At 45.9% G+C, this 24,108-nt stretch overlaps 3 protein-coding genes and 1 long non-coding RNA gene across 5 annotated transcripts; 2 read left to right on the top strand and 2 right to left on the bottom strand.

Moving 5' to 3' along the window:
• Positions 1 to 141: 141 nt before the first annotated feature.
• Positions 142 to 3,209, bottom strand: smim19 (small integral membrane protein 19). 2 transcript variants are annotated; one of them, XM_060062180.1, is made up of 4 exons: positions 2,889 to 3,157; positions 2,295 to 2,413; positions 732 to 828; positions 142 to 678 (listed from the first exon to the last, which is right to left on the bottom strand). In XM_060062180.1, exons 1-3 carry the CDS (start codon positions 3,020 to 3,022, stop codon positions 773 to 775), a joined length of 309 nt encoding a protein of 102 aa, XP_059918163.1. In that variant the 5' UTR covers positions 3,023 to 3,157; the 3' UTR covers positions 142 to 678; positions 732 to 772. The 2 variants fall into 2 exon arrangements, with proteins under 2 accessions (XP_059918163.1, XP_059918162.1); XM_060062179.1 differs by having other exon boundaries at positions 142 to 828; positions 2,889 to 3,209.
• A 289-nt stretch (positions 3,210 to 3,498) lies between these two features.
• Positions 3,499 to 5,903, top strand: LOC132465505 (uncharacterized). The gene is made up of 2 exons (XR_009527599.1): positions 3,499 to 4,990; positions 5,299 to 5,903. It is a non-coding gene; the product is annotated as an uncharacterized LOC132465505 (long non-coding RNA).
• Positions 5,904 to 6,081: 178 nt separating this feature from the next.
• On the bottom strand, positions 6,082 to 12,358 carry fam199x (family with sequence similarity 199, X-linked). Its single transcript, XM_060062172.1, has 8 exons — positions 12,204 to 12,358; positions 10,922 to 11,090; positions 10,435 to 10,654; positions 9,928 to 10,092; positions 9,229 to 9,390; positions 7,719 to 7,905; positions 6,891 to 6,997; positions 6,082 to 6,537 (listed from the first exon to the last, which is right to left on the bottom strand). The coding sequence occupies exons 2-8, from the start codon at positions 11,086 to 11,088 to the stop codon at positions 6,361 to 6,363; spliced, it is 1,185 nt and encodes a 394-aa protein (XP_059918155.1). The 5' UTR covers positions 11,089 to 11,090; positions 12,204 to 12,358; the 3' UTR covers positions 6,082 to 6,360.
• Positions 12,359 to 16,667, top strand: commd5 (COMM domain containing 5). The gene is made up of 7 exons (XM_060062178.1): positions 12,359 to 12,630; positions 13,092 to 13,252; positions 13,434 to 13,462; positions 13,610 to 13,660; positions 13,891 to 13,986; positions 14,635 to 14,710; positions 15,484 to 16,667. Exons 1-7 carry the CDS (start codon positions 12,498 to 12,500, stop codon positions 15,583 to 15,585), a joined length of 648 nt encoding a protein of 215 aa, XP_059918161.1. The 5' UTR covers positions 12,359 to 12,497; the 3' UTR covers positions 15,586 to 16,667.
• The last annotated feature ends 7,441 nt before the right edge of the window (positions 16,668 to 24,108 follow it).

Genomic DNA, 24,108 nt, shown 5'->3' with positions numbered 1-24,108 from the left:
GGCCATCAATAACTGGTGAGGGACTCTGAGAGGCTGGCAGGATTTTAGACTCAAGGACGGTGAGTTGGTCTCTGCTCTGAGACTTGCGGTGGAGAACCATTGCAAGTCTTGCATTGGCACACCAAAAACATTGACAAATGGTTGAATCATTAGTTTTAATACACCATCTTCAAATTGTTTTACTCGAAGCCAATTTACATATCCAATCACGCAAGACAACGGTAATAAAAGGAAACATTTACTTTGTATATACAGAATATTTTAAAACCCAAAAAAAGGGCTTAATCGCAAAAATAATATGCAACAACGATACGAAGCAGATCCTTAAATGCAGATGAAACACAGGAATGCCAGTTGAGAGATGACCCTCCACTGAAGGGGAGCCGAGACATCGCCCTCACACCATCACTACGCACCACACAGCAAACGGAAACCACCTACCCCTCCGCTACGGCCACATGGAGAACCGGCACGCATCAACAGTTCCCCGTAACCTGAGCTGGTCGAGGAAGGGATGGGGGGGGGGGGGGGGAGGCAGTGAGGGGTTGTGGGTAGAGCATTGTTCTACGTTCTGACGGGCGCTCTCTTGTGGTACAGAACCAACCCTTTTAGAGAGCTCCCAACAAGGAGGGCTCCCCATAGCGGTCGACATTGGGGTCAACTTCACAACCCCTATGCTCCATGGAAGGGTTCGCTTGGGGAGACGGTGTGAGGGGTAGGGCTGAGCGAGCGGTGACCTGCTCGGGGGACAGCTGGACAGCGCTCCCTGGTCTCATTCCATGGAGAGCTGGACGCTCTCCGTCTGGCCCGGCTGTTCGAACTTCCTGGCTGTGGGAAACCAAACAGACGGAAGTTTGTGATACATTACTGTTGGTCTTGACAAAAACCTTAGAATAAAAAACGGTCAATAACTATTTTCAATGTGGTTCAGAAAGATATACAGATAGATATAAGATATACAATTCCAGAACTTCAGCTCTTCTAGGAATGGTATTTATTAGGGCTGTAACGATACGCGTATCAAACCGAAAATCGCGATACTCAAAGCCACGAACCTGTCTCGCGGTGTGAGAAGGCAGAAGCGCGATATGCCCTTTCTAACTCTTCGGTCAAATTGTCCGATTGAAATTTGCTAATAATTTGTCTAAATAATAGTCTGCTGACAGCGCCCCCTCCTATCGATGCCGTAAATATGTGACGAGATGCCCTCTCTGATCACAGCTCTCCGTGGCTACGGAGGATTGCATTTCTCCACAGCCGTCGAAGTCCTCATATGCGATATGAACGACATTTATCCAGAGTGGGCCAAGCGCGAAAAAAATTGCCTGTGTGATCCTGTCTCTATTGTTTTGTGTGATTTGACTGGCAGTTTGTCTGCTTATAGGTCGGAATGAAGCGGCCACCGATTATTGACAGGATGGGTACTTTATTCTACCGGACTCGTTCGCTTCTTCACTAGACACACGCGCTACCGCTCGCTCTCCTCGCTCGTCCACCCACTCGCTGACGTCACTCACACACGCATACGCACACTGCCATTCTCCCGCACACACATGCTACTCGTAACACTATGCCTCGTTATTGCGACGTTCATGTTTTTCCTCATCTATTGAAAGTTAGGCTATTAAACATGCTGCATTCTATACGGCCTGATTATGTCATTATTTAAGCTACATAGCCTAATAAGAAGCGCTAATAAGGATATTTGAATAAACCAACCAAACAGTTAAAGGGGCCCTATTATGCCTGCCAGCAAAAAGCATCCTCCAACTGCAATCTTTGGTTATTTCTTTATTAATTTAGCTATACTTTAATAGTATTCTTTCGGTTCAAATCTGTTCAGTGTTCCAAATTATTTGTTATTAAATGTTACATTAAGATAATTGGTATTTAAGTGTTGTTTAAATAAAATGCTTTTTAAATTTAAAAGAATCGTGGGATGTATCGAACCGTGGGTCAAAAATCGTGATACAAACCGAATCGTGAATTTGTGTATCGTTACAGCCCTAGTATTTATGTTTCTCTGGATTATTTTTCTCTAACATGTTTTGTCGTAAGTAATATATATATATATAATATCTGTAAGCATATTCACATACATGTACATACATTGATTGGTGTCTGAATGTATGATGATAATGTTAATGAATTAACTTTAGTGCTGCTTACTGATACTTGGACTGAAGCAAGGCTAAATCTTATTTCCCCTTTCCGCTTTCAGATACCAGATCCTTCTGCAGGACGACGCACACATAAAGTCCATGCATCGTTTGGGTATAAATGCGCACGCTTACACAGGGAGTACATCTCCAGCTGCTGCCGCAGACGGACCTTCTGCAGGCTGTCGTAGAAGTTGGGCTCTGGGGTGCTGGCGGGAGGCAGAGTGAAGATGCGCATGATCTTCCTCTTGTTTCTGCACGTTGCACAGGGATGGAGACGGAAATGAGGAACAAAAACACAAATGACCAACATCACAGGCACGAAAATCATCAGGATGGATTTATACAGCTGCATCGCCTCATGGACTCTGCATAGCCAACCCCTCCCAGCCCTCCTATGCACCTATTGTATGGTGTACCTCCTGGCACTAAAATAAATAATAATAGTACATAGCATTGTGTAGCATCTTATCCTAGCTATCTTTGTTTTATACGGCGAATGGGTTAACCCAGTGACTGTTACGGTACGGCCACACTGAACGCGTTACGCGCGTTAGTGCTTGGCACTACAGAACATCCTTACTGCACAGACAGCGACGTACTGTTTCTTTCTTCTGAGAAATGTACTAATTGTAAGACGCTTTGGATGAAAGCATCTGCTAAATGCCCTGAATGTCAACGTCGAATGATAATGCGTTGTTTAGATCAGAAAAGGGAAAGTGTTCTTACTTCCTGGCGTACATGAGCAGGCCGAAGCTGACCAGGACGACCAGCAGGTACACGTTGGTGGCCTCGTTCCAGGCCTCATGGACCGAGTAGTCCAGGGACTCGGGCTCGTCCCCCATCAGGCCGTGACCGCCCATCTCCGGCTAATAAACGGGAGTGTTATTGTGCATCTGCTGGATCGTACTGGATCCGATCGCTTTGTGCAAAACAGCAGCAATACAAACACAGCGATGACGTTGACTTCCGTGTGACTTCCGTGTTTCGTGTCGTGCGGATGCTGCCCCCTGGCGGCCGCTAGGCGGATTGACGCGACAGTGAGAACAGTGAGCCTATAGGACTGTACATTATGAGATTAATATTCACCCTGGAGTGACTGAGGACGTAGTGTGTCGTCCACCAGCATACTATTTAAATAAAAAAATGCAAATATTTTTAAAAAGCCGTTTATCTTTCAGTTTCAGAAAGTATATGTTAGCATCAACATAGCATTGCGTAAAATGCCCAGCTCGTGTTCAGCTTGTTACACTCAAAGGCATAACCCAACCTTTACAGGGCAGGAAACGACAACAGAAACAAAGTAGATTCAGAGACGACAGTAATAGGTTGCAACAATGTTATTTATTAAATGTATTTCGCCCAGAGCACAGTACATGGGGTCTATCCAGCAGACAGCAGTCTCCTGTGTGAGCCAGTATATGTTCAGGGAGCAGCCGTTTACAATAGGCGACATCCAGTGAACAGTTCATGAACAGGCCAGAGATCACAAGCAGGTCGGCCTGGCCGGGTGATGTTACCGAGAAGATGACATCCTAGCAATAAATACTAATAATGTTGGTAAGGGATGGTCATCTTTCCGCCTTGTGTAATCCCATACATCAACTGATCGTTACTGGTACCATTTAAATGTCACTAGTCATTAGTACATACAACATGCAAACTCCTCAGCACATTCCAGTATTAACATTCCAGTAGAGAATCAGGGGCTTAGAATGTCAGATAAACGCAAATATATTTACATCAATTAGTTTTTTAGGATTGTGTTGCAGCTAGTTTTTTTTCTTTTTTTTCAAAAGGCTATTTTTTATTATTTTTCAAAATAGATTACTAATTTGTCACTACTCAATACATAAACTTTTTTTTTTTCATTATAATGGCTGTAATATTAGGGTCATAACTTCACAAAGGGGACAGAAGCGAAGGCTGATGTCCAGCATACAGAAACAGTCAGGAGGTCAAAGTGAAAGTTGCGTTCGAGAACCGGGAGCGTCCACAAGGGGGCGACAGAGAGCTCTGGAGCGGACAGGTCGATGTCAGAGAAAACGACCAGAACCAGAAGGAAAAGAAATGGAAAATGAAAGACACGATACGATACGACCTAATACTTCAATCAGACCGGGGATAAGAAACAAACAAAAGCGCCAGACTTCAGATCATAGAGCATCTTACCTGCCCTTAACTCGTCTGGGCCCACACGTTCTAGAAACAGCGCGATGCAAACACAACCTCGATGGCTCGAATGCATAAGCTCACCGAGAACCCAATTCAGCCTGAGCTCTGCAAGAGCGGACCTGACGAGACTAGTTCTACCACCGCGCCTCATACAAAGCATGAGCCTAAAGCCATCTCCATCCTTAATGATGAGACCTGCAACACACGCGCACACTAAAGAAACACAAAGCAAACCGAGCCAATGCATATGAAAACACAGGAATAGTTCAGGACAATCACAATGAAGACCTCACCAATAACAGTTAAATTATTAAAACCTGATCAGGTGATCAAACTTTCCAGCCATCAGTAACACGACGTTGGTCTCGTTTTGTACAAACGTGAAACGCGTCAAATCCTGGTGGATGCACAAGAACGCAACGAGAGGGGGATCTAAAACCGCTTTAAAACAGAGACGCACGCAAGTCAGAAAGATCCAGAAGCCAACTATTTAAACTTATTGACCATTTATTTACATGACACAGACGACCGCTGTGTGCTTATAACTACGCAAATAAAGTCCCAAGCTGTATGGTTAGTGACCCGTCGGACCTGGTGGGGGTGACGGAGGATGCAGACTACATGCAGTGGGTCAGTGGTCCCTCTAGGCCTCTGATGTTGGGTCAGTGTCCCCTCTAGGCCTATGAGGGTGGGTCAGTGGCCCCTCTAGGCCTATGAGGGTGGGTCAGTGTCCCCTCTAGGCCTATGAGGGTGGGTCAGCGGCCCCTCTAGGCCTATGAGGGTGGGTCAGTGTCCCCTCTAGGCCTATGAGGGTGGGTCAGCGGCCCCTCTAGGCCTATGAGGGTGGGTCAGTGGCCCCTCTAGGCCTATGAGGGTGGGTCAGTGTCCCCTCTAGGCCTATGAGGGTGGGTCAGCGGCCCCTCTAGGCCTATGAGGGTGGGTCGGTGGCCCCTCTAGGCCTGAGGGTGGGTCAGTGCGGTGACATGCAGACAGCAGCAGGGCCAGAGAGAGACGGAGACCACACGCTCATAACTTAACGTCAGTTAGGATTCAGCATGACGTCGTTTAAGAGCATTGTTGGAAAACTATGCATTAATCTTCACCTTTTTCTTCAGATATGTTTTGCTGGTGAAAAATATAACGTTTGAATGGTGGTTAAGGTGATGGGGTCTGGATGTGAGCCATTGCACAGCAGAATGTGTATTTGCTCTAATAGTCCTTAATGTCTCTTGAGGTTTCATATGATAACAACGACCAAGGTTGTCGGTTCTAAAAGTCTCATAAATGAAAAGCTTTGCAGGGAGAAAAAAGCAAAAAAAAAAGGATTGTACATATTTTTAGAAATACGTGACAGCAAGAGTTTGCATTTCCTCAGTTCACTTTTTTTACATCTTTGATCGAGGGTTAGAGCAGGTCGGGGTCTTGTCCGTCTCTGGCTGGCAGAAGCAGCAGTAGAGGGCCTAAACATCTAGGACTCCCAGGAGGATCCCTCCATTAAGGGCAGACGACGTCGACGATGGCAGAAGCAAAAGCATGTCGAATTTTGGGCTCTAAAAGTCTCAAAGATGCCACTACGTTTGCTAAAAGCGGGCTAAAAGCAGGTCCTATAAGTAGAAACAGCTGTCAAACATAGGAGAGCTCCTAAACTTTAGCGTTACTCACTACAGTCCTTGGCGCAGTTGGTAGCTACTACCTACTGTACATCTCTCACCAGAACTCTTACAATACTAGGAGGCTGCCGACAGTGTCAGCCAGCTGTTGACTAATGAGTACATAACTATGAGCGGCGCTGGCAGGAGAAGGGCGAGCATGCACAAAGCAATAACATCTACACAAATTAATCGGTATAATAAGGCCTTTGTTCTAACGAGGACTTGCGCTGGGGGGCGTGTTGTGCTGTTCATATGCTAACGCATGCGATCAGGGGGGGGGGGGGGGGGGGGGAGGCGGGGCTAGAGCAGCAGCATCGGCGGCGGGGGGGGAGGAGGGGACAGGCCTAGAGGGAGCACTGATTGGCTCACTGGGGTCACATCAGCACGTCGAGGTCGTCCCCGACGCGGTCCTCCTCCTCCGTGACCCTCAGGGACAGCACCTCCTCGTTCAGGAACAGCCCGCTCAGGTGCTCCTTGCGGGCCTGCCGCTGCTCCTTCAGCTGCTGCTTGCGCTGGGCCTTCTGCTGGAGCTTGCGCTGCTTGGAGCGTTTCTGAAGGGGGGGGGGGGGGGGGGGAGAGAGAGAGAGAGAGAGAGAGGAGCTGTGAAGTCGTGTCCTGGAACGGCGCGACGGATCAAAGCACTTCTGGGACGTCGCTCACATAAGCAGGGATGTCTATGTTCTGGAATGAAGCGTTTGGGGGTGAGGCACTCATGACACACCCTGCAGGCGCAAGCCAGAACAAACAGCCACACACACACACACACACACACACACACACACACACACACACACACACACACACACACACACACACACACACACACACACACACACACACACACACACACACACACACACACACACACACACACACACCGCCCCCCCCCCCCCCCCCCCCTCACCTTGGAGTCTCGTATGCGCTCGGCGGCACTGGAGAGGTTCCCGTCGCTGTGGGCGCGGCTGATGTTGGCCACGCTGCCGCCGCTGCAGGCGGACGCCGTTCCGGCGCCTGCGGCGTTCAGAGGGAAACAAGGAGCTGAGGAACGGCTCGGGACACAGCCTGGCTCATAGAGCCGTCGACAGACGCCTGCTGGGGACCGGCCACTTGGACCACTCCATCAGTAAACTTCACGCCCCTTTCCCAGAGAGGTCATTATAGGACAAACACAGCTGTCACTCAAAACACTAATTATGAGTCTGCTCCGGTAAGTACCAGGGTAGTACAATCCTCCTCACTAGCCTAGTCTACTCCCTGTGCCCCGGGACATAAAGGAGCAGATCCAGGACAAGCGTTATGAGACAGCTTTGTTGGTCCTAAATCATCATCAAATTATTTTTGAGTTGGAAAACATGGTGTATTTATTCAGCATGTCTCTCCTAAAAACACTTTGTAACTGAGAACTTTGAAATTTCGCCTTAAAAAAATATACAAAATGGTCAAAAAGAAAATGTTCAAATCAGAAATAATGTACAGATATGTATCCAGCTGTTCTCAAATAACAAAAAAACGATTATATTAGTTTTGTAATCGTTTGACGCTAAAATCGAAATCGAGATCGAAATCCGATTGAATCGCCCCGCCCTATCAGAACGTGTTACAAACACAGCTGCCTCTGTGCCTGACAACACGCCCCCCCTGCGTCCGCACAGGTCCCACCCACCATAGACCCTCCCCCCACCACAGGGCCCAGCGCTAGGTCCCACCCAACGAAGCCCCCCCCCCCCCTTACCAGCCACGCAGTTGGAGTTGGTGGAGCCGGCGGAGGAGGAGGCCGAGCTGACCATGCTGCCGTTGCTGCTGCTGGCGCCGCTGACCCCGCTGGTGCTGGCGCTGCTGTGGCCGCTACGCTTCCAGCTGTCCCGCGCGCTGCCGGCCGTCCGCTGCCGGGGGCCGTGCTCCCGGATGTAGCTGCGCACCTGCAGGGGGGTTGGGAGGGAGGGGGGCATGGGTGAGACTGGTTCGTGGTCCACAGGGAGGGGTACGGCTGGATGGGAGGTGTGTGTGTGTGGGGGGGGGTTATGGTGTGCGGTTGCGGTTTTGTTTGTGAATCATTGTTTTGTAGTGCGATGGAAGTGTTGATGGCGCTTCCATTGGAGACTCTGAGACATGGTTAAGGGCAGACCCCATATAGTTTTTCACAAAAATGTATGGGGTCTGACATGAACCATAGCAGCCAGGATCCCAAATTAACACTCTGAATTTTGTACTCAGAATGTACCGTCCAAAGGGGCAAATCTATAGGCCAATAAAGGCTGCGTTAATGTCAATACTAAAACAAATACAGTGTGGACAGATTGGTAATTAGCATTTTTCTTTATTTTTTATAATTCATTTATTGTTCTAACAGATCAGGCACTTCACAAAAAAATCGAAAACCTCAATTTTTGCACTTTGTAAAAGAAAGGAGCCTTTTCATTTTTGAATACACAAAAAAAATGTATATCGTACATTGTATTTTGTGTTATTTCAGTGTTTTAATATATTTTTTTATAATTTAATATGATTTTTAATAGCCCAGGGACGTTGAAGCAAAAACCTGTTATTTTTACACTTCATTCTGCACTGTGAATTTATGTTAAGTTTTTTATGTTCACAAAGTATTGTTCCGTTTTTGGTAAACGGAACGGCAAATACAAATGTTTCTATTTTTATCAGATTAATCGATTATTAAAATGATCGTTAGTTGCAGCCCTATTGCAAAGGAAACAATGTACAAAGTAAATAAGGTGCAAAGTCAAACCGGAGAAGTGATTACGGACCAATCACAGCCCTTGCCATCTCCGTTGCGTCGACGCATGGACCTATTATCGACGGATAGTTAAAAAATATTGAATGCGCACGTAAGCTAAGGAGAGGGTCTCCGACAGGCTCTCTGGCTATGGAGAGGGCTCTCCGTGTCTACTTACAGCACTTTAACATGCACACGCATTTGAAAAGGCACCCTCCAGGTGTTACTATCAGCGTTGCTGGGAAAACAAAAACGAGCTGTGCAAACCCAGCTCACGACACTATTTCAACAACCCCTGTCTGGGAATTCAGAAATGCAAATGACATAACCAAGTTTATTGGTGTTTTCATTGCTGCTGATATACGGCCATTCTCCGTTGTTGACAAACAAGCAGTTTTTAAAGATGTTCCCCTTAACTATGAACCATACCGTCCTGTACCGTACCGTGACTTTTGTTTATCGTTACACCCTTAGCTATTACAAGGTGCCCCCTTCAGATTGGAGTACCGACCTGCTTGAGCTTCTCGTCCGTGAGGCAGTTGAGCTCGATGATGAACTCGCTGTCCGTGGGGGAGATCTGGGCGCAGGGGTCGATGATCTTGATGATGTCCAGCTGCTCCCGCAGGCCCATCTCCGTGCTCACCTTCCTGCTCAGGAACTCGATGTACTCCACCTGGGGTCACACACACACACACACACAATATACTGGTAAGGCTCCACTACCACTGACTTTACTGTCAACTGTTCTAGGATCGGCTTAGCTCAGGAGGGACAGCGGGTTGAATGGTAACCCGAAGATTGCTAGTTCGATCACCGGCCCCCCGAGGTGTCCCTGAGCAAGACACCTCACTCTCACTGCTCCCGACGAGCTGGATCTCTTTTTGCATGGTTGACTCCGCCATCGGTGTGTGAATGCGTACATGTATGTATGTATCTTGTAAGTCGCATTGGATGAAAGCGCCTGCTAAAATAATAAAAATGTGTAAAAAGTGTTATCACACGTTAAAAAAAAATCGGTGCAAATTTTTTTTCAGCCCAATCAGGTGCTTAGCGTGTTGCATGAAGCACATGTCTAGGTTATCTTTCAGTGAAAGCAGAGCGGTGGCGAGGAATCTCTGCATGCGATACGCAGGTGATTCCCCCATGATCCCTGGTTACTGGCCTCTCCTCCCTGTCATGAGGCCCTCGCTGGGAGGCGTTCGGGGCGTACCTGCTCGTCGTTGGTCATGGCGCTCCAGGGAAGCTCGTCCAGGTTGCGGTGGGGGTGTGGGTGGGGCTTCGTCTTCCTCTTGGAGAACAGGCAGGGGGAACTGGGCACGCTCGGGATGATGTCAGAGAGCACATCGCTGCCACTGGCGATGTCACTTCCTGGTAACTGAGAGGACACAGGCGTTGAGATGCACGTTTCGGAAGGAACGCTCGTACAGTCTACAGTCTACAACAATTGAGTTTCAATGACATTGATGAGAACTAAAAAGTTCCTGCTCATTTCACCTATATATATATATATCATACTATTTCTGAGAGATCCATCATAACATATAAGCTTAAATGGTTTACGATCATCTGCTTTGTTAACAATCCAGTGGATAAAGCACCAGAGAATGGACATTTCTCAACAAAAAGGCCTTAGTAATATCGCATGCCTGCCATTTAATAACACTTCTTCAGCAAAGAATCCACGATTAAATGAATAAGGTAACGACCAGCCACATACCTGCCACTCGAACTCGCTGTCGGACCAGTCCCAGTAGGTGCTGATGGACGAGGAGACGTCGCTGCAGACGCTGCCCTCGGGGAACAGGTCCAGGGACGTCAGCTCCTGGTCGTCCAGGAGGGAGTAGCAGTCGTCCTGGTCCCCCACAGAGACCGAGGAGAACAGCTCCTCGCTGCACTCCGAGCTGGCCACGCTGGTTCCACATGACGTCAGGTTCCACCTGTCGGAGACCGAGAGAGAGTAGCGTTACTCACACCCCTCCAGTAAAATGATTCCCTTTGAAAACGATCCATTAAGATGTGAATAATTATACAACTCAGTCGGAGCTGCCCCGATTACCTTAGACTGGGAGCCAGGGAAATCTGCCAGCTCATGTTTAATTTGCTCTGGCCCCACTCCCGCTCAGCCAGACTCCCAGTAGAGATAAACTGAACTCCACAACCATGGCCCCCGACCACAACATGCAGATGTACTCCGTCTAACCTACCTATTGGTGTGGAAACGACGCAGTGGGTCCGTCCTGTGACAAGACGACAGCTGACACCCAAAGTCGCTTACGTCCAAGGTGCCCACGTCGCTGAGGTTGGCCCTCTGGGAGAGGAGTGGGAAGGGCTCCTCGGGGGCCAGGAACTTCTCATACAGAGCGTCGGACATCGCTGCAAAGGAAGAGACGCAAAGGGCTGAATGTTTTACTCCTCAGTTCAATGTTATGAGACAACGTTGAATATATGTAGCTAAAGCCAACAAAATGATTACTCCATATCTTTGACAACGGCGGCCAAAATAAAAAGACAATGCAAAGCTTTGAAATGCCAAACACAATAATTGCTTTACCATTTTGCAAATCAAGATGATGGCTAGAAATAATGACAAGCCATTTGATGCCTCTTGTATGAATCACAGAAAGAGGCTCAATGTTTTGACATATCAAGTTGTCTGTGATTGCATTGCTTAAGTGGCACAACCACCACAGACAGGGCAGTTCATTGTATAATTTAGAAAGCCACGGTAAGAACCACAGATTGTGCAGTCTTGGAGACACTGTTGTTTGTTTACAGCCAACGTCAGCTACACAGCCCAATACAAATATATAACCCGTCAATCAAGTTGGTATGGATAGACCAAACCATATCTTCTGTGATTGTATAACTGTACGCTTGATCATGGCTCTAATTGGCCTCTGCTGAGTCCAGACACCAATAGATCGAAAACCCACAAGTTGAAGTTGTTATTATTGACACCATAAGGTGAGAAGTCCTCCACGTCCACATGTTAAAGTCAAAGATTTCGGTAAAACCAAACTAGTGGCTCCATGATCGTTGATCACACATGTTAGCCCAACAGATAATTCTTTATTAAAGTCAGTGTCGATCGATCACGTTACATTAAAGTCATTAAAGCTCTCTGGTGGGGCTACCAGCAGCTAGCTGCTAGCGAATAGCATGTAGCGGCTAGCTGGTGTGCCTCGCTAGCCAGACTTGGTGTTGTTGTTGACAGAGCAGGGCTAGGGGGTCATGATTCTCCAGCCTCTGGAGGTTTCCATGAGGGAGGCAGGGGACCCCCTCACCAAAAACAACCCATAATGACATCACGTTGTCCGAGTGGGGGAGCGATAAAACACAACTTGATGGGGTTAGCTGACTGCAAGCATGCCAGGTGCAGCTAACCGGAGCTAACACATACACACACTGCACTTCCGTTACATTCAGCCCGTCACCGGAGGTTTAAGTAACCGCCAGGACGTCCGTGTAATGTGTTCAAGCACTCACCGTTTACGTTTATTGGATCTTTCCCGGGACCTCCATTTGCAAAATGTCCTTTCTTGGCACTGACACTCTCACTTATGCAACGACGTCACTACCGAGCGAAACGACTGTGCGCGCGAGCCGAGCACGTGACCTCAACCCAGAAGTAGTGACATAAACAGAAGCGCGAGCCGAGCACGTGATCACCACCAGGAAGTGGAGACATAAACAGAGAGCGACCTGCTCTTTAATTCTGAGTTCTGTGTTTTTATCCCTTGCTTTTCCTTCCTTGCGCTTCATAGCGCTGCACGGTTGACCATGTCGTCGCACCAGACCAAGGAGTCCAGCTTCCTGGGAGGGAGGATCCCCCCTGAGGTCGAATCCATGTCCAGATATCTGAAGGATGCATCGTTAACGTTAGACCAAGACATGTTTAGGAAAATACTGAAAGGTAAACGCGTTGGAGTGTAATATACTACAGTGTCCATGTATGTGCTGTAAATATGTGATCTATTGTTGAGGAAAATATCAAAAGTAGCGGAAACGTTGGAAAAAAAGCTTTAACTTGCACTGTCAAAATGTCAGAAATGCTACTTCAATTCTTGATATCTTATGTGTTCTTCTGGGTGATGATAAACCAGGGTTTTATCCAAAGTGGCTAGACTGGGACCTCTTGTTGGATAGTTGTTATTGATGAGCGAATCAATGTTGAATAATGGACCCCATTAGCAACATCCGTCACAAGCTGAATTGATGTTAAACCACAGGCCACTTTGAACAAGACATTCACATGAATACAGCCAGCACGCCTCACTTAAACCTTCTGTGATCATGTATCCATGGAACAATAGAACAGCTTCAAGGAGCTGTTCGATTTCAATCCTCACGAAGCAGCCTTGTTCTTGTGTCCAGCTCTGGCGAGCAGCATAGAAGGCCGAGACTGCCGGGAGGTGATGAGGCGCATAGCGGAGAGCAGCGTGATCCCAGAGGAGAAGCTCAGTCACATCGTGGCGGGGATGTACCGCGTGCTGACGGAGGCCATCCGCATCCCCACCTCTTCCCTAAAGCAGGAGGTGAGCCGCATCTAACGGGACACGTTCATCACCATAACAGTGATGATCAAACATGTGACTGTACATGACGTATGTGCTTATGTGTACGGACTTATGTGTTAACGGTAGAAGAGTTTCTTTGCCTAATGCGACAGAAGAATCTTGTTGACTTGACGTGATCTTGTGATTTCTTTCCATTCAGGCTTTCAAAGAAGATCTTCGAGAATTGAGGCGAGTCCGCGCTCCTCATTACGCACGCACGCACACACACACACACACACACACACACACACACACACACACACACACACACACACACACACACCATGAAACATTGTTTCATCAAGTTTGAATATATCTTTCTTGTTCTGTTATTAGGATACCTGAAGACTTTATCACAGATTTTGCCAGTGTGGTGTTTGGAAGCCGGTATGTAATGTATTATCTCAGCCATTCAAAAGCAACATTGAGTATAGAAGTGGATGATCAGATTAGGGCTAGAAGCTCTACACTGTACTGTGTTTGCATGAATAATTAAATTACAATGGATGTCTTGCTGTAGATTGAACTTGATGATCTAAAAGGTCCTGTGTGGCAACATGGTGATTGAGACAAAAATACTATTTATAGTTTCAAATCGTTGCTTTTTTTATTTGCAGTCGTGCAGCTTTGGAGGCTGTGACGTCCGAACGTGACCCTCACCTACCCACTCTGGATGAGCTGCGCTGGCGCGTGGACGTCACCATCTCTACCAGGTAACACTCACAGGGGATAACTGAAGGTCAAGAGAACCCTCAGTATCTGAAGTATCGCTGCACTAAAGTAACTCGTACCGGTGTATCCAGGTATATCACTGTTTAATTACCTTAAATTATCTAATCCAACAAGAGTTATCTTTCCATACCCACAAATGCATAATGTGTGTGTGTGTGTGTGTGTGTGTGTGTGTGTGTGTGTGTGCGTGTGCGCGTGCGCGCGCGTGCGTGCGTGCGTCTCTGTCTAAATGTATTTTGGAAAATTGCTTATTGTTTCGGAACGAGTGTCCGATAGGATATAATGTTCAACTGCACTAGAGTGTGTGGATTGCTTTCTAATGTTCCGTAAGACATCTCCCTAATTGGCTTTTGGGCACACGCTGCAGCTAAGTAATGTCTGCATCATCTCAGCTGGGTTGAGCAGGGTTACCAATCGGCAAACTGGATCTCTGATACTAGGACCTCTGTGTAAACCCACCAACCAAAAGTCAGAAGGAACAGTTGATCCTAAACTCTGTCCATGAATTATCGCCCTTATTAAAAATGATACCATGGATTTTGTGGGGCTTGTTGACCTTCTGGAGGTGAAATGTGAATGCCTGAGCTTCAACTGAGCATTTAGAAAACCCTGCTGCTGTGTTGTTCCAGTTCCTTAGCCAGAGCTCTTCAGCCATCGGTCCTGATGCAGATAAAGCTATCTGATGGGAGTCTGCAGCAATTTGAGGTATGTTTGCTCTAAATTAAAACCTCTTCAATTCTTCTGTCTTCTTATGTGTACTCTTTTCCCACGCTGTAGACAGCTGTACAAAGTTGGTTAGCGAGCCAGTGGGCTCTTGACTGTCGCCTTGTTCACTGCCACAATCAGATCGTATCGGGTCACATTGGGGTAAAGCAGATCATACCTCATAAATCATAGATAACTTAAAAAATGCATTTTGGAAGTTAGTTTGCATCTAAAACCACTACCCTGTTCTTTGAGTACCAAAGAGAAATCTAACTATGCAATTAGACGTCATATTCTAATTAACAGATATTATTTTAGGATAATGGTTTCCAGCAAGCAGTTGTTTCTCGAAAGGATAAAAATAGCGCCAATAGCGCCTTTGGCAACAGTTCTAACAGACCTCTGTCGTTATCATCAAGTTCTGGAGATTTATTCAGAACAATGGGTTTTTTATTGACGTCATGGCAACACAAACAAAGCACCCCTTGTATTGATCTATAGACTATTGTTTATTTTGTCTCACTAGCTAATGAGAAGTCCAAACCTTAAGGGACACACTGATGCAAAAGGAGGCGTGATACTCTAAACCGAGCGTTTGATTCACTGACTCATCGTCCCATTAGGAAATAGCATGAAGATGACTCATAGTGATGAATAATAATTAGGACATAGAAAAAAAAAAATCAAATGACAGTGGCATTATCTTCTGGACTACACTTGTGCCACCTCTTCTGTTGAGTAGAAATCACTGTTTTTATGGTTTTCCTGTTCAGGTTCCTGTCTCCAAGTTCCAGGAGCTTCGCTACAATGTTGCTCTGATCCTGAAGGAGATGAACGACTTGGAAAAGAAAAGCGTCCTCAAGATCCAGGACTGACCACGGCACACTTCAGTCCCACAACAATCCTTATTATCTTGTTTAAGGCTGAACACTTCCTTCAAACTATTATAGAATTGTCACATAGCATTGAAGTAATTCTGTGGAATTTAACTGTCTTTAAACAGTTCAATTCCCCCTTGTTATGCATTTTTAATGAATTATAAATGGATGGGGGGTGTATCAGTTACGTCATAGGATGATGAGCTCGGGTGAGCATCCTGTGTTATAGTTGGCTCATCTGAATTTTCTAGGACAAAAAAAACCACACTTTTACAATTGTGTCATATCCGTATAGGTGTTGTTATGATGCAAACAACAACAAAAGGTTTGATGTATAAAAAAAAGAAAAATACAAAAATAAACTAATTCCAAAAGAATGCCCCATGTTGTTACCCTAGCGCCATGTTGTAGATACATTTAGTTTTGTTCATTGTCCATCGGTGTGGTTGGGGCAGGTCAGAACTGAACATTTCGGTTAACATTATTTGTTGTATCTGCCACACCCTGTATTATGCATATAAGCTAATGCGTATGAAAATGCCCTTTAACCTCTTCATAATGCTATTGTATTGATGGTCTAATCCACATAAGCATGGGTCACGTCAGCCATGCAGGCACTTGTGGAATGCTTTGTCAGTCCAAAGGCTAGCCGTGAATCCTGCAGGCTTTACAGTGCTGGCTGGTTTGACGTCATGCTGCATAGAGGTTTTTCCCCCACTGTGAATCGTGATTACCCCCTTTTTTAAACACACTGGACTCATATTTTGTTACGTAATCTCCAACCAGTTATCATGGCACAATGTTTTTTGAAAGTCTCCCTTAGGATCGCTGTCTGTATTTTTTATTCAGAACAGTCATCTCAGAAAGAATCAACCCCAAACCAGAATGGATTCAACCAAGTGGACTGACTTTCAGTTCTGATTACTAGTGCTACTGTGCACCATTTCTACTTGTTTCTTTAAGCCTTTTTAAATCCTCACAGGGAATTTGAGGTAAATAACCGAGGTCTCATAAACATGGGACAGTGTGTCTTGTTGTAATAACAGGGAAATAAAAGTGGGCACCCTTTTGCTCTTCAATGGGAAGTCTGTGTGAGGTATAAGTAAAAATAAATAAATCAGAGGTTATCTAATGCTCTCTAAGGTGACATAGAACACTGTTAATCCCAACTCAGTTTATACAATCTCATTACTTAAATGCAAGGCTAGAGACAATATTCGATTTGAGGGGCAGATACCGATATAAGGGTAAAAAATATCCGCTCTCAATATATCGACCAATATGCCATAGATTGAGGTATCCTGGGGGCGGAGCTTGGGATTGGCTGCCTAGCCTCCAGCAATGCACCGGGCTGCAGCAACATCGCATCAATACCATGAGCGAAAGGAACCCAATAACTATGGGGAGGAGCACAGAACAGTACTGTTATTGTTGACGTGGACGTGCTCAGTCAAAGCATTTAGAGCAGGGATGGGCAGCTTTCATGATAAAGAGGGCCAAACATTTTCATCATCACCATCAGAGGGTGTGGTAGAAAATAACCGAGTTCTATCACTTCAACTAAATTAAGAGAGCTTGGGGAATCGAGGAGTCCGGATCAAGTATGACAGAAGACTTCATTGCTACCTGCGAACAAGCAACAACGAAGCCGAGTGAGGTTTGAGACACTGCCGAATGATCCTCGTCCTGCTCCTTATATACCCAATGCTTACATTATATTAAGTCAGACTTACATAAAATGTTGATTTACATAGGCTAACATGTTTTTCCCAGGTCACAGCTTTACCATGAACAATCATTGATCCCTATGCATACAGAGCGATGGTGTACGTGTGTGCATGTCAGCATATTTTTCAAAAAGTAGCCTAAGTTTGACGCCTGTGCATCCTGACCCTTGGACCCTGCATATGGCAGCCCACAAGATAGGAACAGAGTGAACCTACTCCCTGGCACCCTGTGTCATGGTCTGCCCCTGGTTTTCCCATTTCCCTGCCTGCCACCCTGATCTCCCCTAATTAACCCAACCACCTTCACCTGTGATCCCTCTATATAAATCCTCTCTCTCCACTCAGGCTACGTTTACACGAACAGAAGACGCAAAAGTGGCGTCGCGTATTTTGTCGTTTTTACCCGCAAGCGTCCTCGTGTAAACGGGGCCCCAGTCTCTGCCAGATCGTCTCTCGTACTCACAGAGCTGTCCCGCAACTCCTGAACTGTTTCTACAATGCTGATCCTGCCGGTTTCCGAACCCTCGTCTGTCTGACCACCCGCCTGTTGTCGAGTCCCTGCCGGCCTGTCTGCTTCCCTGTTTCCTGCTCCTCGGCTGCCTGTCTGCCCTCCCGTTGCCGACCCCTCGCCTGCTGACCCACCGACGATTCCCTGCCCACCCGTCGGTGACTTTACTGTCTGCTCTCTGCCTGCCCGATCCTGTACCGGATTAAATCCTTGAAACTGTCCTCAACTGTCGTCTGTCCGTGCACTTAGGTTCTGCCTAACGCCCCGTGCCCACTACCTCCGTCAGTTGACCGTTGCCCATTGACTTTGAATGGGGACGGATGCGCAATGCATTGTGGATCCGTCCGTTCAGTTGGAGCGTTCGCCACCGTCAGAAAGTTGAAAAATTTTCAACTTTTTCGGCAGCGACGGTTCCGTCATCCAATCAGATCGCGTATGCAAATTTAAGCACTGTGACGCGACTCGGGCTCTGACGATACTGGAAAGCGGGAAAGCGGGTCATCTTGCCTCGCAACAAGCAGGAAGAAGCGGGAAGAACCCGGCGAAGCGATTTGATTGGCTGACGGATGCCTCTGCAAAGACTACTCCCCCATCCGTCAGCCACGCCTTCCCACGTCCGTTGACTGACGGTGCAGTGGGCACGAGACGTAACGCCCCGTGCCCACTACCTCCGTCCGTTGCGTGATCCCCATTGACTTTAATGGGGACGGACGCGCAATGCATTGTGGATCCGTCCGTTCCGTTGGAGCCTTCGGCTCAGTCAAGAAGTTGAAAAATTTTCAACTTTTTCGGCAGCGACGGATCCGTCATCCAAACAGATCGCGTATGCAAATGTAAGCACTGTGACGCGACTCGGGCTCTGACGATACTGGAAAGCGGGAAAGCGGGTCATCTTGCATCGCAACAAGCAGGAAGTAGCGGGAAGAACCCGGCGAAGCGAGTTGATTGGCTGACGGATGCCTCTGCAAAGACTACTCCCCCATCAGTCAGCAACGCCTTCCCACCTCCGTTGACTGAAGGAGGTAGTGGGCACGGGGCGTAACGCCTCGTGCCCACTACCTCCGTCCGTTGACTGATCCCCATTGACTTTGAATGGGGACAGACGCGCAATGCATTGTGGATCCGTCCGTTCCGTTGGAGCCTTCGGCTCCGTCAAAAAGGTGAATTTTTTTTTACTTTTTTGGCAGCGACGGATCCGTCATCCAATCAGATCGCGTATGCAAATTTAAGCACTGTGACGCGACTCGGGCTCTGACGATACTGGAAAGCGGGAAAGCGGGTCATCTTGCCTCGCAACAAGCAGGAAGAAGCGGGAAGAACCCGGCGAAGCGATTTGATTGGCTGATGGATGCCTCTGCAAAGACTACTCCCCCATCCGTCAGCCACGCCTTCCCACGTCCGTTGACTGACGGTGCAGTGGGCATGTAGGGTCAGGCCCCGTGCCCACTACCTCCGTCCGTTGACTGATCCCCATTGACTTTGAATGGGGACGGACGCGCAATGCATTGTGGATCCGTCCGTTCCGTTGGAGCCTTCGGCTCCGTCAAAAAGTTGAAAGATGTTCAACTTTTTCGGCAGTGACGGATCCGTCATCCGTTGACTGACGGTGCAGTGGGCACGAAGCGTAACAACCCCGTTACGCCTCGTGCCCACTGCACCGTCAGTCAACGGACGTGGGAAGGCGTGGCTGACGGATGGGGGAGTAGTCTTTGCAGAGGCAACCGTCAGCCAATCAAATCGCTTCGCCGGGTTCTTCCCGCTTCTTCCTGCTTGTTGCGAGGCAAGATGACCCGCTTTCCCGCTTTCCAGTATCGTCAGAGCCCGAGTCGCGTCACAGTGCTTAAATTTGCATACGCGATCTGATTGGATGACGGATCCGTCGCGGCCGAAAAAGTTGAACATTTTTCAACTTTTTGACGGTGGCGAACGCTCCAAGTCAACGGACGGATCCACAATGCATTGCGCGACCGTCCCCATTCAAAGTCAATGGGCAACGGACAACTGACGGAGGTAGTGGGCACGGGGCGTTACACCGTGTTAATCAGAGGCCCGCACAAGTCTCCGAGGTAGGCGTAGCGGCCATATACATTGGGGGGTACAAGTCCCCCCCAATGTTCAGATATCCCAAAATGTCCCCCCCAATAAATCGCTAGGAATAGGGATATAGCAATTCAATATTTCTATGGGTAGAACACTTAGGTTTTCCCTGAAGTACACTCCGTTCCCTGAACGCATCTCTGCACACAGTGCGCGCCGCACACCCTAAATAACTCAATCCGATTCTATCTACAGCTCTTACAGCCAATGAGAATATGGCTGTTCGGGCTAGCTAGCCAATGGGATAGATCCATGATTTGATTCGTCCCCGCACGTGCGGCTCGGTGACGGTGACTTGTGTCACTCGATTGCATTGGTCATCAACTGTCTTTTTTACATGACCATGGAATCAAAAACATCACATCAACAACAGCAAATTAGTGGCATGTTACGATCGAAAAAACAGGTAAGTTATGAAGCTTTTGATAGTGTCTATCAAATTTCGTGGGTTTTTGTCGCTTCTCTAGCGAGCAGCATCATTAGCTATGTGTTACCCATGTAATAAGCCAGCTAGATGACGTTGGCCCCGGCCCCATTCCGTAATTCCAACGCCTCATTATGCCGACGTCTCAATGATCCGAAATGTTCCCCATTAGATCTAAATGCATGGGCCGTTTGGTTTTAAATGTGCTGGGGACAGAGATGCATTCGGAAGTGCATTTTCAGAAGTGCTGGGTACAATGAGGATGTGGATCTTCCCTGTGGCATGTTCACTTTGGTGTGTTCAGAATAAAGAGAGTGAAGCACAGAGAGAGCAAGAACGTTTGGAGGATGAAAGCAGTGTGTGTCAATCTGGTAGTGACATAGAGGTGAGTAGCCTAAGAGAGGAGTTCTGGAAACTAGTAGAACCTTGGCTTTTCCTATGTTCAATGCAATTTGTAAGTTACTTTGGTTAAAAGCGTCTGCAAAATGATTGTCAAAGAGTAAATATTAATGGTTTAAACCGAATTGTGACATTAGAGCAGAATCCTGTTGGCAGTGGCACTGATGTCTATAGTGTGTTTCAGTAGTAGATATTATTCCTTCCATGTTTCCTCTGTTGTGTTCAGAGTAGAGCTAGTGAGCCAGCGGGAGAGACAGAAAGTTTGGAGGATGAAAGCACAGGGAGAGTTTGTCAATCTAGTGGTGGCATAAAGGTGAGTCGCCTAAGAGAGGAGTAAATATGAAAGGTTAAGACCGAATCATGACATTCAAGCAGAATCCTGTTAACACACATGTATATAGTGTAGGGTTGTCAAAAAAATGTATAGTCAGATACTAATCGATTAAAATTAAAAAAAATAATAAAGGATTAGATACTTATGTGCAACAGTATCGATACTAAAACCGCTGTCTTCATCATCTTCATCTCTTTTTTTTTCTCGCCTCCTTCAGTTGACACACAACTTTACACAGCAGCGTTGCAGTTGCTAATATAGCAATATAATAATTATTAAGTGAAGTCTCATTCAAAGTTACAAAACATTGTATAATGTATGTATTCATAGATTAATCCATAACTAATCAGAAAACATTTAGGTTATGTCCTTGACATGTCCAATTCTTTAACAGTGCATCATTCATTAGCTCAGTGCGCTCTCTCATGAAACTCATCTAGGTACTTATTAAACAATTGGTTGAAAATATCAGAAAATCTGAGGGGTAACAAAAGTTTTGGGGTGGGGTTCTATTTAGGTCCATGAGATAGATGCACCTGGGTGGGTTTTACTCAACATTGGCAAATGTGATGGTTATGCAATAAAAAATGTAATGGAAGTAAGAACTGGCTGGATTTTGTGTCCTTGTTGTGGTGGTGCAGGTGTTTGTTTGTGTGTGTTTTGTAAGAAAGACAAAACATCAATGAATTGAATGTGGGAAAACTGACTGGATTGGTTGAAATATTGAGGAGCACAAAATGTTATATTAAATTGAAAAAGTAAAGGAAAACAGAGCTCTGAAGTATTTGTGTGTAAACCTTTTCCCAATTTCAAGTCTTCCACACTCCCAGACTGCTTGGTCACATCCAGTATTAAAGTGTTTTAAACATCCATCCCTAGAAAGGTGCTAGGTATTGAGATTTTGCTCTCAGAGTGCACCAGATTAATGCATGTTCAAAATCTTTGCCTGGGGGGGCCGGACCCCGCCCCCAGGCATTTGTCCCCCCCAATGTTGAAACCATGGCTACACCTCTGAACTTAATCCAATCGCGGCTTGAATACAGAAAGAAAACGATTCATGCAACTTTTTATAGCTTATCTTAAAATGGTCGAATCCTGAACACTTCCTTCAAACTATTATAGAATTGTCACATAGCAAGATGCTGAGTGGAACTTGTCACTAACTCGTCTTTAATTACCAAAAAAAGGTTGACCAACTGTTGACCAAGAAGGTCTTTTGTTTAAAAACGTATCCAAAATAACAACTCTGAATTCAATAGCAACTCTGAATTCCCAACCGACAAAACTCCAACAACTCTAAATTCAATAACAACTCTAAATTACCAACCGACAAAACGTCAACATTTCCGAATTCAATAACTCCCAACTGACAAAAACTCCAATTAGGATTTTGTCAGAAAATCCCTACAAATCGAACCACTCCAGGGACATTGTTCCCTGGAGGGTAGATCTAGGGGCCTTCATTCCCTGTCCCATTCAAACTTTCCCACTAATACGTTCTTCTAAAAGACAGTTCAGGACTTACTGTAGGCCTACTTAACCAAAATATCAATAACAACAACTCGTACCAATTGAGAACCACAAAGCGTTTTAGTTAGTTAAAACCACAGAGCATTTATGGTTAGTATGCGCATCCGTCAATCTTTCACAGGGCTCCTCTCTTTCTCTCTCTCTTTTCTTATAACAATGGTTCGTTAATTTGAAGAGACTTTTTACCTGCTGCATAGCATTTAGGCAGGGCAGGAACAGATCACACAACTCCCTATATAATGGTAAGAACGTTGCTTACATTTTTATGATGAGCTCTGTTGCATGATTCGTTCGAACCCTGTCCTGCAGCACAGCAGTTGGCGAATCTCAGTTCTTCAATCCTGTTCGTGATGCCAATTATGTGGTAGAAAAAAACCGAGTTCTATCACTTCAACTAAACTAAGAGAGCTTGAGAGCTTGAGGAATCGAGGGGTCCGGATCAAGTATGACAGAAGACTTTATTGCTACCCGCGAATGTAACACCCTAAGAAGGGAAGGGGAGAAGTTACCACACTCGACACGTTGCTCTCTGTCGTGCCGTTGACAAGAATGAGGCATCGTGGCCGAGAGCTTTCCATTCCGGTTTGGGTAAGCGTAGCTAACTAATCAAAAGGTACTCTTCCAGGACACGTTTAAAAGGACTATTTAACCCTTATAGTTATGAACTATTTGAGTAAATTCTCTTTTAAACTCTCTTTAACCATTTCAATTGCTTATTGTATTTACAATATTACCATAATAGATTCCTACCATTTTAATTGCTTATTGTGTTTACAATATTACAATAATAGATTCCTTATGAAATCAATCAAAATTAGAGCTGTCAGTTAAACGCGTTATTAACGGCGTTAACGCAAACCAAATTTAACGGCGTTAAAAAATTATCGCGCGATTAACGCAATTATTTTATTAAACAAAAAAAATAATATTTTTTTTTTTTTTTTTTTCTTTGGCTCAAAACAAAGAAGCAGTAGCCTGACTGCTATGTTCAAATGACATTTGTTCAAAGCAGTCGTTTAATTGCACAGTATATGCCAATATACTGTGATCAGTATATGATCACAGTATATTTTGATCAGTATATGCCAATGTTGTTATCAATAAAAAATCATTTGCACAAGGCAAGCCGATGCACTTCACCATGTTGATAAGAGAATTAAAATGAGAAGAATTATGGGACAAAAAAATCAAGGGATATTTAGCATAGAAAAATAATTTGAGATTAATCGCGATTAATCGTGAGTTAACTATGACATTAATGCGATTAATCACGATTAAATATTTTAATCGCTTGACAGCTCTAATCAAAATATATCTATTACACACTCCCCTACGAAATATGTCGTCCCGACATCACAACCTTAACGAACCAAGAACATAACCGATTTAGGTTTACTGGTTACAGGTCCACTGCACAAATCAACTCCATTGTACCAAATTATTGGGTTTTCCTTTTTTTCGAACAGGCTCTCTGTGTACTGAACAAAATAAAGTAGTTATA

This window comes from Gadus macrocephalus, chromosome 10 (assembly GCF_031168955.1).
Source record: "Gadus macrocephalus chromosome 10, ASM3116895v1".
Classification (NCBI taxonomy): Eukaryota; Metazoa; Chordata; class Actinopteri; order Gadiformes; family Gadidae; genus Gadus; species Gadus macrocephalus.
The sequence above is the reverse complement of the archived record's forward strand: the minus strand, read 5'-3'. Positions and strand labels throughout refer to the sequence as shown.

Bases quoted from the DNA above. Each gene is read 5' to 3' on its own strand.
- fam199x (XM_060062172.1), bottom strand. From the start codon at position 11,088: ATGTCCGACGCTCTGTATGAGAAGTTCCTGGCCCCCGAGGAGCCCTTC. The intron at 6,998-7,718 runs GTAAGGGGGGGG...TGAACGCCGCAG, and splicing joins CAACTCCAACTGCGTGGCTG to GCGCCGGAACGGCGTCCGCC. The intron at 6,538-6,890 runs GTGAGGGGGGGG...CCCCCCCTTCAG, and splicing joins AGCGCATACGAGACTCCAAG to AAACGCTCCAAGCAGCGCAA.
- commd5 (XM_060062178.1), top strand. From the start codon at position 12,498: ATGTCGTCGCACCAGACCAAGGAGTCCAGCTTCCTGGGAGGGAGGATC. The intron at 13,661-13,890 runs GTATGTAATGTA...TTTTATTTGCAG, and splicing joins AGTGTGGTGTTTGGAAGCCG to TCGTGCAGCTTTGGAGGCTG. The intron at 13,987-14,634 runs GTAACACTCACA...GTGTTGTTCCAG, and splicing joins GACGTCACCATCTCTACCAG to TTCCTTAGCCAGAGCTCTTC.
- smim19 (XM_060062179.1), bottom strand. From the start codon at position 3,022: ATGGGCGGTCACGGCCTGATGGGGGACGAGCCCGAGTCCCTGGACTAC. The intron at 2,414-2,888 runs GTAAGAACACTT...TGCAACGTGCAG, and splicing joins CTGCTCATGTACGCCAGGAA to AAACAAGAGGAAGATCATGC. The intron at 829-2,294 runs GTAAGCGTGCGC...GGTTTCCCACAG, and splicing joins GCTGGAGATGTACTCCCTGT to CCAGGAAGTTCGAACAGCCG.